The 15,908-nt window shown below is 35.7% G+C and overlaps 1 protein-coding gene across 4 annotated transcripts in view; it reads right to left on the bottom strand.

Annotated features, from left to right (window-relative positions):
- The window catches only part of DPP10 (dipeptidyl peptidase like 10), a 201,389-nt gene that overhangs the window by 107,166 nt on the left and 78,315 nt on the right, over window positions 1-15,908 (bottom strand). The window contains exon 5 of one of the 4 annotated variants that reach the window (XM_070957038.1): window positions 1,622-1,649. The exons of the other annotated variants lie outside the window; for them this stretch is intronic. Within the exon in view, the coding sequence (XP_070813139.1) occupies window positions 1,622-1,649 (28 nt within the window). The remainder of the gene's footprint in view (window positions 1-1,621; window positions 1,650-15,908) is intronic. 4 annotated transcript variants of the gene reach the window in all.

Genomic DNA, 15,908 nt, shown 5'->3' with positions numbered 1-15,908 from the left:
TAATCTAGTAATATAACATGTATACAAAGTCTTCTGCTCTGTTTGCTAACACTACATATTCACATATTAAAACTATTTTATCTAATATTGATTTGATTGTTGGCATACCTAGGGCATGTCAAATTTTTCAATTTTCTATTTCCAAAGGTAAGTAACTACATAACTTTTTAACATTTTGTTTGTTTCATTACACTACTGCATGTTCATAATTAAAACCTTCTCTACACCTGAATTGGCAGCATAAGCTTGTTTAATGAGGCAGGGCTTAATTATCTCTATTTTTATAGTTTTACAGTAAAAAATTATCCCTTCAAAACAGACCCAGCTAAATTGTAATACCCTTGGAATTTCAAAGAATAATGTGATATCAGAATAATAATCCATATGATGCCAAAGGTCTGAAACTGATCTAACAGAAGCTCATCTTTCTCACAAATAAAGGCACTTTATAAAGAAGGAAAAGCAGCATGGTTTAGCTAGAATAAACCAAGGCAACAGTGGGAAACCTGTTTTTAAGAAAAGCAGAATATCAAAACTGTCACCATAACAGAGGTGGGCAGCCCAGCAACTGCAGACCACATGCAGCCCTTAGTCTTGCTCAATACTGCCTCTTAGCTTGTCCCTCAAAAGACACACAATAGATATGAATTCATTCCAAAATACATATAATAAAAAAGATATCATTGACCTAGTCAGTATCATAGTGACTTTTAACTAAAGACACAAATGCATAATACACGCAATTTATAGTCAATATTTTACATACACTACGGTTTTACAGTCAGTCAAATGTGCTTCTTCGTCTGATATATGCTGTATGTGGTTAATATGGTTAAACATTTTTCTTGCAGGTCTGCTATAAAAGGACTTAGATTTCTAAAATATTTCAAAGCTTTCAGTCCTTTCTAGAGAGTTACAAAAATATTTTTGGCTTATTTGTAGCAAAGAAATGATGCTAACTGTTACTCCTTTGGGAGTCCCTTATTCACCAACTCCTCTTTCAACTTACAATAAGGTATACAATGTTTAGAAATGCAAATACAAAAGGCTTAAAAGCTTCTAGAAGATTTCTTTTCTTTCTTTCTTTCTCTCCTTTTTCTTTGGTGAACATTTAAAAAAAAATAGCAAGGACAGAAAAACTACTAGCCCATCATTATTCAATCATCAATATAAAAACTGGAGGAGAAATAATAACACACTTCTTTGGCTCTATTTCGATGGAAGTACTCATTTATTTACAAAGAACTTTTGGAAAGAGCAACTGAATTACATTCAAATGATATACTGTCGTAGAACACCATATCTTGTGTTAGCAAGGATGAGGTACCCTCTATTAGCGCAGGGGTCTTTTTTGCTAATGGAATCATAGAGTGAGAAGGGGCTATTTAGGCCACCAAGTTCAACTTCTGCTCAGTGCAGGAATCCAAATTAAATCCTTCTAATCAGAAGGCTAGTTAGGCTGATCATGAACACTTCCAACAAAGAGAAGCCACCTTCTAGGCAATTGGTTCCTCTGCTGAAATGCTTGGGATTTTTTTTCTCCCTTAGTGCTGAAGCAGAACCTATCTGTCACTTAAAACATTTTTCTACCTCCTAAACTCTGAAGTTCTCTGAAGACAACTTTTCATCATGTTTGTTTGCTTTGAGTCCTGGCTACTTGCTGGACAAGTCGCAGCAGTGTTGTTTTTCAGAAGTGTTTTGTACTTACCTCCTACTTCCTAGAGCTGAGAAAGAATAACTGGCCCAGGTTCCACAGCTGGCTTCATGTCCAAGGCAGGAATAGAACTCCTGGTTACCCAGTTTCTAGCTTGAAGCCTTAATCACCACACCAAACTGTTGCTCTTGGTGTGTGAGTGCCCTTCAGGTACTTGAAGCAATAGCATTAGCATTTAGATTTATATACCGCTTCACAATGCTTTACAGCCCTTTCTAAGCAGTTTAGAGTCAGCATATTTGTCCCAACAATCTGGGTCCTCCTTTTTACCCACCTCAGAAGGCTGGAAGGCTGAGTCAACCTTGAGTCTGGTGAGATTCAATCTGCCAAATTGCAGGCAGATGGCAGTCAGCAGTAGTAGCCTGCAGTACTGCATTCTAACCACTTTGCCACCGAGGCTCATCCCGAAGAGTCCTACTATATCCCCCCTCCCTATTTTCTTTTTTCAAAGCTAAATATACCCAGTCCTTCAATAGGGCTTTATTTTTAGTTCCCAGATTATCCTTGTTTTCCCTTTTCTGAATTACTTCCTCTAAATTCTTATTGAAAACATGCTCCTTTTGTCTTTCAAAATTTATCATTATTCATATATTATTTTAATTTCCTGACTATCAACTACAGATTTGCTTTAAGTGAAATTGCTTCTTGAGTTTTACTGTATAGTACTTCATCTATCTAACTGCATTCCAGCTTCACAAAATTCATGCTTGTATGTATAAAGGCAATAATTGATTACTTGTTACTTTTTGATCTATGGATCCAGGATAGTTTTAAGCCAAATAGTCTGCAAAATATTCAGTGATGTTTGATTTGGAAAGAAACATCTAAATATGCTCCCTGGAAGAACATGTGTTATCTCGGGGATAAAATAAAATTATCTTGCTAAGACAAAGTGCCACACTGGGTTGGAGTAGTAGTGATTAAGCATCATGTTCAGCATACCACAAATGACATTTAGTAATGTAAAAATATATTAAGAAAACAAACAAATATTGGGACCCAGGAATTGGGGTCCTCATAAGAGACTCAGAAGCAGAGTTTCAAATTTGTCGCCAATGCTGAAAATGAGCATTGAGTCCCATATTACACATATGTATTGATGAGTTCGAGGCAAGCAAAGTTACAGCAATAAGGAAAGGGTTTTGGAGCTATAGTTGATAAAGCAATGACAAAATCTCTCATGGCCAGTATAAAATATAGAGATTTTACACTAAAGATAATTAGAAAGAAATGTGAAAATAAAACTGATAATAAAACCAATGCCCTTAAGTAAATCTATATTTCACCTAAAAGGAATTATGACTGAGGTAGATAAAATAGCAGAATGGAAAATTCCTCAAGGATATTTCCCATGAAAGCAAAGAAAACAACATTTCTCAGCATGTTCAGTTCTTATGTTACTTTGCATAGAAATAAAAAGTTCTAATTTCAGCTGGCAGCAAGATGAAATCTGAGCATTCTAGATTCTAAATGAAAGAGTTGAAAGCAGGGAAAAAAGAGACCTCCCAAAAGACACAGTACTTTTTTTTTTTTTTTACAAAATTCAGTTTAATTGATTTGAGCCCTAAATTTGATAAATGCAATTTATTCTAAAAACAGAAAGCAGGAAGTGCACAGCTGTCTACTTGTTTTAATAAAAATTGACTTCTAAAGTCAAGTGAAACTTCTTATTGCTCACAGGCTAATCCTTTAAAATGATGTACAGTAACATTTTCTTTAAAAGCTGTGTTTGATTATTCTTATTAACAACTGATTAATTTCATTTATATCCAGTTTTTTCTGTGGTGACATATATAAAGTTTATCCTTATTCCTTATTCAACAAATTTGATTTTCTACTATTCTTAAAGGAGTATTTAACTGGCATCGTGATAAATTTCTAACCACTAGCTGACAAGCAGGAAAACTAGATTCCTATAGTCTACATTAATCAAGTTTTCTACAATTCTACAATGAAAAGGGAGTTAGATTCCAGAAATTTAGAAACTGAATAGGTATACTGCAGCAGACATTTATCAGTGAGTATGCTACAACACTACCTCCTTGATACCTTGAAGTCTGTCTCTTTGATTTAAAAGAAGGTTAGTGTTCTGACCTAGGCTTCCTTTATCTTCTTTGACACGCTGCCAAAGACCTAATCGGCAATTATCTTGGCAAGGCCACACGGAAACACAGAGTCAAAAACAGAGCTTCAAAGTACAAACCGACACCATCCACAACGTTGCTTCCTGCAAAGACCCACGTGCCTCTGCTTTTCCTTTATGTCTTATGGGAGAGGCCAATTATTTCCAAGTATTACTCCAGAGTCATCCCTTTTGTTTTAATTGTTCTTGTTTTCTAGCAGCTCTGCGCATGCGCGCACTAGGAATAGGCTCCCCCTGTTCTTCTGCCTCTCTGATGTCCGACTCTGGAGGCTCTGGAGTCCGCACATAACTCCCAGATGGAGCTGGCCCCATCTCTGCCTCCGACACAGAGCCCTCGTCCGAGCCTTCCCCAGACTCCGGGACTGGCCCATGTTCCTCCCAGCCTCCTCACTGTCTGACTCTGCTGCCAGTTCCGCAGGCTGCTGGAGGACCACAACAGTTAGCTACCAATTTAACAGATCCGAAAGGAAAAAAAAAATTATCTGTTCTTGAAAACACCAATTTCCATTCCCAGATTCAAGGACTCCCTATACATAAGTGAGTTATAAGCAGTGGCATACTGTTTATAACTTACATATGCACAGGGATTCCTCATAGAGTCAAATGTTAAAGTTACTAGAATTGCGCGAGGTGGTTGACAGCCGAGCTCCAATGTTTTAGTGTACCTGTCTAGTGGTGCAGCTTGGTGATGTCAATGGTCCCTGCAGAAACGGTTCTTAAACATTTATTGGCATGACACTGATTATGTCAAAATGTGGTAGTAAATATGGAAGTATGCATGTCAGAATATTTAAAATATTCTGAAATAAACCATTTCAAAATACACTAAAAACAGCCAACTGTGGCAGGTTGCAAGAAAGCTAATATAAAATATGCATGACATTTCCAAAGTTTGTGAGAATCTAGATATTTATTTCTATGAACCGAAGGGACAGGATATTACTTCTACACTGTTATCGTACTGTTAAAGAGGAAACTAATCTTTTATTTCTAATTACCAGGAGGTTGCCTTACATTTTTAGTTGCATTTCTTGATGTGATTTAGTATAAATATTACAGCAAGCAGGTGAGATCACAGGATCAGCAGGGAACTTAGATGCTAGTAAATCGTTTTCCTTGCTCCATCAATCTCAATTATTAAAGAAGGCAGTTTGTTTTTGGAAAACATCTTCCTGGCATGCACATCTTTTCCAGACCATGATTCACATTACTTAGCTAAACAGTTTTGATAGCCAACAAATGCAAGAATAGCCAGCATACAACAAGATTTCTGATAGCTTTCATATTTCATATTCCCTTTTAATCTGGATTTTGTAACACGTTATTAAAATATGTGACAATTATCTAAAATTTCTGTGATTCATCTTTCAGAGATTCTTCACTTTCTGTAAACTGATTATTTAGCAGTAAAGCAATAAAAGCTGAACTATATAGATATATAAGCTGTGAGTGTGTTACTATTTGCCTACAGAAATATATTTGTATAATACACATAATACTAAAGAGACTGAAAATCAATTTAGTCTGAAAATGGATGATGCTTTCATTTTCACATATTAATCAAAAAATCAGTCATTATTTTTCTACCACAATTAAACCTACCTTGAAATTATTATTTTCTACATTAGTTAAAGTTTATTTTTATAATAGATAGAATCTTCCTGGTTGTTAAGAAGCTAAATAATTTTTAATTATTACAGCCAAAGAGATATTTCAATAATTGCTATTTTTTTTCAAAGTTGGATATACTTTGTGCATAATAACAGAAAGTTAGTAGAAAGATAAGTTTGAAAACAGAGTAATTCAACTTTACTTTTCTTGCTTTAGTTACATCTGGTACTGATTATTAAACCTTCTGTGTGGCAGGAATGCTGTGTGGCAATTGTAGTTGGTATGACAGGTAGCAGCTGGGCTGCTACCTGGTACAAAATAAGGGAAAACACAATGCTTGTATCAAAAGATCTACACTTGCCAGTTGCTGAGCAATCATAATTTACTATGCTAATCATTAAAACTCTAAATTAGGCTGTATAAAAGAAAAAAATAGTTGGTATAATGTTGCCATGTGCACTTAAGAAATGCAAAATAGGTAGTCCTTGACTTACAACCATTCATTTAGCAACTACTCAGTTACAATGGTACTGAAAAAAGTGACTTATGATCGTTTTCACACTTACGACTGTTACAGCATTCCCATAGTCACGTGATCAAAATTCAGATGCTTAGCAAATGGTTCACATTTATGCTGGTTGCAGTGTTCCAGAATCGTCTGATCACCTTTTGTGGCCTTCTGACAAGCAAAGTCAATGGGGAAGCCAGATTCATTTAACAACCATGTAGTAACTTAAGAACTGCAATGATTCACTTAACAACTATGGCAAGAAAGGCTGTAAAACAGGGCAAAAATCAATTGACAACTGTCGCACTTAGCAACAGAAAATTTGGGCTCAATTGTGGTTGTAAATTGAAGACTACCTGTAGAATTACAGCTTCTGAATGTAAGTTCATAATTTTTTTATATGACCTGTTTCTCAGCACAATCTTTTCCAATGTATAAGTATGATGGAATGTAATCTAGATTCTCAGGAAGGGAGGGAATGCATTCCAGAGGACAACTCAGTTCAGATAGTTTATATGAGAGAAAGGGAGTGGAAATGGCACCTCCCTAATAGTTCCAAGAGTGTATGATTTACGGGATTGTTAGCATGCTTTAATTTGTCAAGATTCTGTCTATGGGCAAGGAACAATTAAAAAAAAATATGTTTGGACGAATCATAATGTGTCCTTCTTTGTAGTTTTTGTTTTATTTTGTTTTGTTTTGTGCCAGACAAAAAGAAAGGTGAGGGAAGAGAGTAGAGAATAGAGAGGGGAGGGGAGGAGAGGGGATGGACGAGGGAGGGAAGAAGGAAGGAAGGAAGGAAGGAAGGAAGGAAGGAAGGAAGGAAGGAAGGAAGGAAGGAAGGAAAGAAAGAAAGAAAGAAAGAAAGAAAGAAAGAAAGAAAGAAAGAAAGAAAGAAAGAAAGAAAGAAAGAAAGACTTTTAATTTTATTTTTCTCGTAAAATAATGATAAAGAATAATAAATGAAGATGGTGATATGCATTAAAAATCCTCTTGGATTTTCTCCATGAATATATATCCCTATCCTTCAGGTTTTCTAACAGGGTACCCACTGCACCTGTAAATGAGTCTATCAATTTTGTCGTTGATCATTCTCTTCCACTTTTACCTTTAGAGCATTCTCTAGAGAAATATATGTGTCTGAAGTGGGATAATTTGATCCCAGTCATTTGTGCCTGAAGTGAGAACTAAGCTACTTTGTTTGATTCTTCATTTTGTTTTGTCTTCAAACAAAGAAATTCATTTTCTTGGCTGTCCAAGGCTTTATCATGAGTTTTCAAGTTTCAAAACTGCCAATACTCTCTGTCTCTACCCTGCTTCTTTAAAGTCCAACTTCCACTTTTATAGACAGCTACAAGGAATATTTTTCCCTGTGCTACTCTGATCTTTGTAGCAGTGGTGGGATTCAGCCGGTTCTATCCAGTTCGGGTAAAGCGGTAGCAGTAGCGGCAGCTGCAGGAGGCTCCACCCCCCCAGATGTCATCACATCCCGTTTTTGACACTCTGTGCATGCATGTAAGGCTCTGCACATATGTAGAGGTGGCTCATGTGAGCAAAGCCGGCGCGCACACGCACACATTTGCAAACCTGTAGTGAAGGTAAGTGAATACCACCCCTGCTTTGTAGATATAATTGGGCATCTGAATATCTTTTATAACTTCTACACCAAGCTCTACTCTGTAGTCTACCGTTTGTTCTTTTACTGTTGATTGTTGATCCTAAAAGGTAGAAACTGTTTGTTACAGCTACATGCAGTCCTCAACTTATAATCACAATACGGAAAGCAGAAAATTTGTAGTGAAGTGATGCAATTATTAAATGATTGTGCCTGATTTTTATAACTTTTTTTGCCAGTCATTAAGTAAGACATCATTACTTAGGATACCTTACTTAGGAAATCAACAACTGGCAGATGACCTGAATGTGTTTTACTGCAGGTTTGAAAGAAACTATAGCCTCCTATCTCCACAACCCCCATCCCAGACACACCAACAACAGCCAAGCCTCTCACAACTGAGCCCATCTCAGACACACAAATAACAGCCAAGCCTCCTGCAACTGACTCCATCCCATTGGGTTCCCAACCCCTGGTGATCACAGAAAAGGAAGTGCAAGATCTATTTCACAGACAAAAGCCAGGAAAAGCATGAGGCCCAGACAAGATAACTCCTTCTTGCTTAAAAGTCTGTGCTGACCAATTGGTTCCCATCTTCACCTGAATCTTCAATAAATCACTAAAGATATGCCATGTTCCTTCTTGTTTCAAACGCTCTACTATCATCCCAGTGCCAAAGAAGCCCTCCATCAAGGAACTACAGACCAGTTGCTCTAACATCTGTAGTTATGAAAACCTTTGAAAGGCTAGTGATGTCCCACCTGGAAACCATCACACATCTGTTGTTTGCATACCGAGCAAATGGATGATGCTGTTAATACTGGGCATTGCCCAATACTTCAGTCTTTATATGTGTGTAATATTATTCTATTTGTATTGCAGAATGAATATTCATCTAGCTAGAAAATATTTTTCCAAGGGTTTTAATTTAGAATCTAAATGTACCTTTTTGAAAAATAATATGCAAGGATATTTTTTTTTCTAATAGATATCCCACAGGAACTTATATAACTGCTCAAGATATCAACAGGCTATTTTATTACTAGTTTTAGTGAATAACATCACTGTGAGATTACAGAGGTAATTTGTAATTTTATGAATCTGTTGTATTACATGAATATTTTTCCATCCCAGTTTTTTTTAATGTCTCTCAAGTTTATATTCTTCCGTTTTTGTCACTTCTCTATTACCTGACACCTAATCACATCTATTATGGTTGTTATTTCTAATTCCATTTGATTTTTGCTAATTTTATTTCTGAGTAAGAAAGCACAGATACTATTATATCCTAAAGCATTATAATATAATGACTTAATAGCATTTTAATGTTGTAGATAGAAGTAATGATACAGAAGGGGACTTTTACTTCCCATTCCAATGCTGCATTCTAAACTAATGCTGGGAGCCACAGACAAAATTCTTTTTAGAATATATAAGCAAAGCAAAAGGTTTTTGTTTAATTTGCAGTAGTATTTTCCTTCCTTCCTCCTTTCCCTTTCTTTCCTTCCCTGCTCTTTGTCCCTCTTGATTTCCTAAACAAAATTTTCAACACTGTATTATTTTTCCCTTACAATTTGGGATTCTCACTTGAGAGCTCTTCTTCCCAGCCTAAATGAAACAAGTTTAATAATTCTAGCACATTCAGAAAACAATATTTCTTTCCCTTCCTTTTTATTTAGAAAAAATAAATGCTACTGAGTTTCATAGGTCTGGTTCCTTCATATTTTTGTACATGACTTATAAACAACCCTGGAAGCACAGCTCATTTTTGGGAGAAAAAAAAAACACAAAAAAATCCCCCCAAAGACACCACCCCTTTGTAATATGTTTGGAAAAACAGCCCTGTGATTAAGAAGATTTCCAACATGGCAGTGGCCAAAACAGAAGCATAAGCAGCAGTAAGGAGAATATCAGGACATCAGCTGGGATCTGGTGCTGAGGTGAACCACTATGAAGAAAGCCACAGGTCACAGTGAAGAATTCTGAATAATGCACGTGTGTATGACTTCTACAGGAGCCACTATAGTTTGTCTCCCACCCAGACATATTCCTCAATGGATTTATATAAATTCTAAGAATTATTAAAGTTAATTAGATAATTAAAACAAATAATTATTAAATTATTAAAGTTAATCTGTTAAAGCTAACAAGATAGCTTGATAAATGCACACTGAGAACATTACATGAGAAAGTGTTGGGTTTTTTTTTTTCCTGACATGAGTTCACCAGTTTTGATTCATGGAATGTACTGGGTACATTCCCAGGTTCCATAGAGATATTAATAAACTGAAAATTATGTGAAGCAGGCAGTTAAACAAGTGACATGTTTCACAAATTATCCTAGATAATTCTTATTGCTTTCAAGACTTGAAAAGAATACCAGAGGTGAAAGATGCCCTTATAGATACTGTATATAAAAGCAGAGTAGAGATTTCTGAAGTAGCGCAACTAGTCAAGACAGAATAAAAAGCCCAATTTTAAATTGAATTTCTGGAAATTTAAGAAACCTACATATCGTTAAAAGACACCGTATATTGTTATAGATTTTCACACAGTTACAACACATAAAAGTCTTTTTAACTATGTCCATTGGAGATGGCATCAGTTTGTCCATATGCTTATCTCTTGTTAAATAGATGCTTACCTCTTGTTATATATTGCTAAGGCTTGCACATTTGTTAAAAACATTGGATTGGGTAGAATGTTATCTCTCCCTTCTGTGCTAATTATGTTTCACACTCAGATGCATTTTATTTAGTTGTTTATTAGTTATCTTTGAAGATTGCACAAGAATGTCTTTCTGTCTCTTAAAACCATACTCTAGCATTTTTTAAAAATTGTCCCTATTCTCGTTTATCTCCTAAACAAGGGACTTGGGGTCACCATGGATATTATTTTTATTGTTGTATATTGGGTTTTTATTTTTTGTAAGCAGCCCAGAGTTACTGAAAGTCGGTGGGCAGCCATATACATTTTCTAAATAAATAAATATTGCTATAGCCATTCCACCACTATCTCCAGCATGTAAAATACAAAATTGCTCAAATAGAATATGTAACTACCAACTAAAAGTAGAACCTCTTCTTCAAGGTGGAAGCTTTTAAGAAGTCTGTTATGATCTGCATTTCTCTGCTAGTGGTTGTATATATTAATTGTAAACACAAACTGAATACAATTTCAATGACTTTTGATATTTAAATGGTAGACTAGAACAGTACAACTGTAATGTACAGCTCCTTTACATTTTGGTCTCAATTAGGAAATCAAATCCACTGTAATACACTATATAAGGTATCAAGTCACTCAGGTCCACCAATGTGTTATGCAATACATGAGAAAGAGAGACAAAAAGAAAAGATACATTAATTACAATAAAAATGGAATGCGATGAATATACTGTAATTTTATATAATTGAAATCAATATTGAATGGAAGTGAAGTGAAATGTATTTGGCCAAGTTTGAGTCAACACACAAGGTTTTTGTCTCGTACAGAAGCACTCAGTGTACATGCAATTATCAACTAAATTGGTTTCTGTCAAATGGACTTTGTCTAAAATGTAACCTTTTTTTATGCTGGTAAAGTTGCTAAGCAAGGCTTGTATCTCTTGTCTCCCTTGATCCCCACCACAGTCAGAATGCAATATTTATTTATTTATTTATTTATTTATTTATTTATTTATTGAATTTATATCCCGCCCTTCTCCCCAAAGGGACTCAGGGCGGTGAACAGCCGAGAATTAAAATAACATACAATATAAAAGTTAAGATAATTAAAACTAAATTAACTTAATCGGCCTCCCAATTTAAAACCCCTAGCTATACAATTAAAAAACTAACCCATAAAACCTATTCAGGCCAGGCCGGCTTGCTGAAATAAAAACATCTTCAGGGCCTTACGGAAAGTGCGGAGATCCAGAATCAGCCATATTCTGGGAGGTAGCTCGTTCCAGAGGGCGGGTGCTCCCACAGAGAAGGCTCTCCCCCTGAGGGCCACCAGCCGACATTGCTTGACCGATGGCATCCTGAGGAGGCCCTCTCTGTGAGAGTGTATTGGCCGGTGGGAGGTTATCGGTAGCAGAAGGCAGTCTCATAAATACCCTGGCCCTAAGCCATGGAGCGCTTTAAAGGTGAGAACCAACACCTTGAAGCGCACCCAAAAGACCACCGGGAGCCAGTGCAGCTTGCGCAGGAGAAGTGTTATATGGGAGCACCATGTCACTCCCGTAATCACCCGCACGGCCACATTCTGGACCAGTTGGAGCCTCCGGGTGCTCCTGAAGGGGAGCCCCATGTAGAGAGCATTGGCGTAGTCCAGGCGAGAAGTGATGAGAGCATGAATGACTGTGCATAAGGAATCCCGACTCAGAAAGGGGCGCAACTGGTGTATCAGGTGAACCTGATAAAAAGCCCCCCTGGCCACGGCCGTCATGTGCTCTTCTAAAGATAGCCGTGTGTCCAGGAGGATGCCCAAGTTGCGAGCCCCCTCTGTGGGGGTCAATGACTCGCCCCCAATAGTCAGCAATGGCACCAGCTGGCTATATCGGGATGCCGGCATCCACACCCACTCGGTCTTGGAAGGGTTGATATCCTTCTATATATTGAACTTAATGCACAAAACATCTTAATAATTCAGAAGTTAATCTATATGTACTGGCATACACATAATGAGATAACAATGGGACAATTTTCCTGAAATTCAGGACTAAGCTGGAAGAAACACTGTGTTAATTTTTTATTTATTTATTCATTCATTCATTCATTCATTCATTCATTCATTCATTCATTCATTCATTATTTATGTATGTATTTATTTATATGCTGCCCTTCTCCAAAGACTCAGGGCGGTTTACAATGTGTTAAGCAATAGCCTTCATACTTTTGTATATTTATACAAAGTCAGCTTATTGCCCCCACAATCTGGGTCCTCATTTTATCTACCTTAGATAGGATGGAAGGCTGAGTCAACCTTGAGCCTGGTGAGATTTGAACTTGTAGTAATTGCAGGCAGCTTATGTTAATAAAATTAATAGCAGTGCTTTAGTCTTTAGTTTGCTGCGCCACCAGGGCTCCTTTTGTGTGTCATTAACTTTTTTCTCTATGATAATAAGCAACCATAAGCAACCATACTATAATTTTTTAATATTCATATCTGCATTCTACATTTAAAATAATAAATACACATAATATCAAGCCAATCCCATCTTCAAAATTTTTTGACCTTTTTGGAAATGTGTAATTTCACTTACAAAGCTGTTGTTAACACTGCTCCTCCAAAGTTTGCTCATTAAAACAAAAAAAGTCTGACAATTTCTTTGAAAATGTTAACATTTGATAGCCAGGAGATTTACTAATACTATATTATAATTAGCATATAATTGTATTTATTTTTCTTATATGAGCTTTTTTTGCCATTTCATGAAGCTAATGGTTTATACTTCATGACACAAGATTCATTTACACAAACCAATTAATTCTCTCTCTTTTTTTTCTTATTGTGTAAACACAGGCACAAGCTTTGGTTCTCAAATTAGTCTATTTTTAAAATCTAATCTTACAGTTTACTGTGAACATCAGGGAGTCCAGTGATTGAGGTTGACAATTTGTTGGTTGTTCCATTTATCAAAGCATTTATCAAATGCTTTCACTTTCTCCAAATGGGAATTAAACAAAAGAAGATATTTTTTTTAAAAAAACTGATGGGGTTGGATTGCAATTAATTTGTGAGCTTTGGAAACAAAAAGTGCACCCATTCAAATTACATATGTAGATTTCATGCAAATATTATAAAATCAAGCCAAACATACATACTTAAAGTTAAACCTAGCCCCCCCCCCCAAAAAAAAATAGTTTGTTCATGTCTTTTACCTATTACAATATCAGGTAGTCACATTAACATAATTCCAAGACACATTCTGAGGAAAAAATATAGAAAATACACCAAAAAAAATCTACTACTGTGTAAATTAAAAAATCAGATATCATACATGTAATTTTTTTTCATAGAGGTACACCAGATTATAATCTATTGCTTTTAAAGTAAACCACAGAATCCAAGAGTGTCTGATTGTGGTTCCTTTAACTCTGTGATTTTTTTTTCTAAGTTAGAAAAAAAAATCACAGAGTTAAAGGAACCACAATCAGACACTCTTGGATTCTGTGGTTTACTTTAAAAGCAATAGATTATAATCTGGCTTTACTGAAGAGGCTTTACTAATCCACATCTCACTTGTAATCTAAAGTTTTCCAATAATGCACAAATATTTCTTTGGCTACTATAATTAAATAGATAACCAATTCTTTCTTTTTAAGCTTTTGATTTGGTTCTGTAAATAAGTGCAATAAGCCTAACTCTGGAGAATATTCAATTTTCTGGTTAGACATAATACTTACCTCTCCAAAATCTTTTTGCCAACTGTATAAACTTATTACATGATCATCATAAATGAAAGAATGAGCTTTTTTAAAACTACCTCTACAACATTTGAAAGAATAATGTTGATAAATATGTGTCAACCTAACAGGAATCAAATACCTCCACTGCATTTCTTGCATTAAAACTGAAATAAATGATCTCTGAATAATATGAAATGATCTCCATAATTTCTGCCAATTTTGTCTTCTATATGGGATTACTGGTACCCTGGAATCTCAAACTTTCTTTAAATCCTATGGTAGATCTCCTATTTCTTATTGCAGTAATAATCTATAAATTTTTAAAATTGTTCCTTTTGATTGCCCTAAATATGGAATATTAAATTTCAGAAGTAAGTATAAGGTCATATTGCTGACAATCTAATATTTCTATTGTCCAGAAGAGATTTAAATCAATACCAAAAAACCCATGATATCTTATCAGCTTTTTCTGATCTTCACTGGGATATTTGCCATTGTATTTTGGTCTATAGTTTATATACACTCAAATATTTCATTTTAGCCAAACTGTAGTAATTGTCCTGAACAAAAGATGTTATCAAAACAGTTGAAGGAGAAATGTCCTTTATCAAACCTGTGCATTTATTTTTCCAAATTTGAAGCATTGTTTTAAAAAATATTTTCAAACAATTTTATTCTAGAAAAATGTTTTGGATGAAAAAAAACCACTGATTTCTCAATTTATTTAGCTGTGATAATAGTTCCTGTTTGAACCTATTGTTTAGAAGAGTTTTCCAGAATAAATGAAATTATGTACCTTAACTGTGCTTGATAATATAATGACACTTTGGGCATGTCCCAGTCTCCCTGTTTCTGAGGTCTATATAAAATTATTTTGTTTACATTCCAAGGTTCTGAAGGAACTGGCAGACATGATTTCAGAACCACTTTCAATATCTTTCAAAGATCCTGGACCACCAGGGAACTACCAGAGGTAATCTGGTATAATTTTCATTTTCAAAAAAGGAAAAAGAAAAAAGGGGAAAAAATATCCCTTCCAACTCTGTTATTCTGTTAATTTCTACCCTTAATCATTATACCAAAATAACTACTCAATAACTCTTGGAGTATAATACATAATACCTATTAAATCATAATTAAATTATAAACTATTAAATTATAGCACTAAGATAAATTTATGACTATCAGCAACACATACCGTTATTTTCCGGCATATAAGACGACTTTTTAACACATGAAAATCTTCTCAAAAGTCGAGGGTCATCTTATACGTCGGATGTCGTTCTCCTGTATCCTGGCAGACCAGCCCGAAAGGCTCTGATGAGACTTAAATGGCTCTGGCGATCCAAGCTCTGACGATCCCAGCTTTGCCTGCTAATCAGGCAACTCAGCTGGGATGCCAGAGCCCTGTAAAAGGAAAAAAACTTTTTTCCTTTTACGGGGCTCTGCAAGCTCTGACGATCCCAGCTGAGTTGCCTGCTAATCAGGCAACTCAGCTGGGATCGCCAGAGCCCTGTAAAAGGAAAAAAGTTTTCCCCCTCCAGCTTGCTTACCTTAGCTGCTAATCACAATGCTTGCCTTGCTTCACTTGCCTGAATCCATTCCATCAGCAAGCCACTCCCTGCCTGCAATCAAGCAGGCAGGAGTTGTGGACTTCAACTTCCAGAATTCCTCAGCCAGCAAAACAAAGCTGGCTGAGGAATTCTGGGAGTTGAAGTCTACAAGTCTTAAAGTTGCCAAGGTTGGAGACCCCTATTCTATTGGGTAAGTTTTTTTCCCCTTTGGGAGCTTTAAAAAAAATAGTTAATTGGGGATTTTTTTAGTTGTTCTTTTTTAGACCTAGCCATTTAAAGTTTAGGAATTTTTAAATTTAGTTTTCATATAAAAATAAAAATAAAATAATATTTGTGCAGCTTTCTGAG

Source organism: Pituophis catenifer, unplaced genomic scaffold (genome assembly GCF_029215685.1).
Source record: "Pituophis catenifer annectens isolate HBS135680 unplaced genomic scaffold, rPitCat1.0.hap2 SCAF_1, whole genome shotgun sequence".
Classification (NCBI taxonomy): Eukaryota; Metazoa; Chordata; class Lepidosauria; order Squamata; family Colubridae; genus Pituophis; species Pituophis catenifer.
The sequence above is the reverse complement of the archived record's forward strand: the minus strand, read 5'-3'. Positions and strand labels throughout refer to the sequence as shown.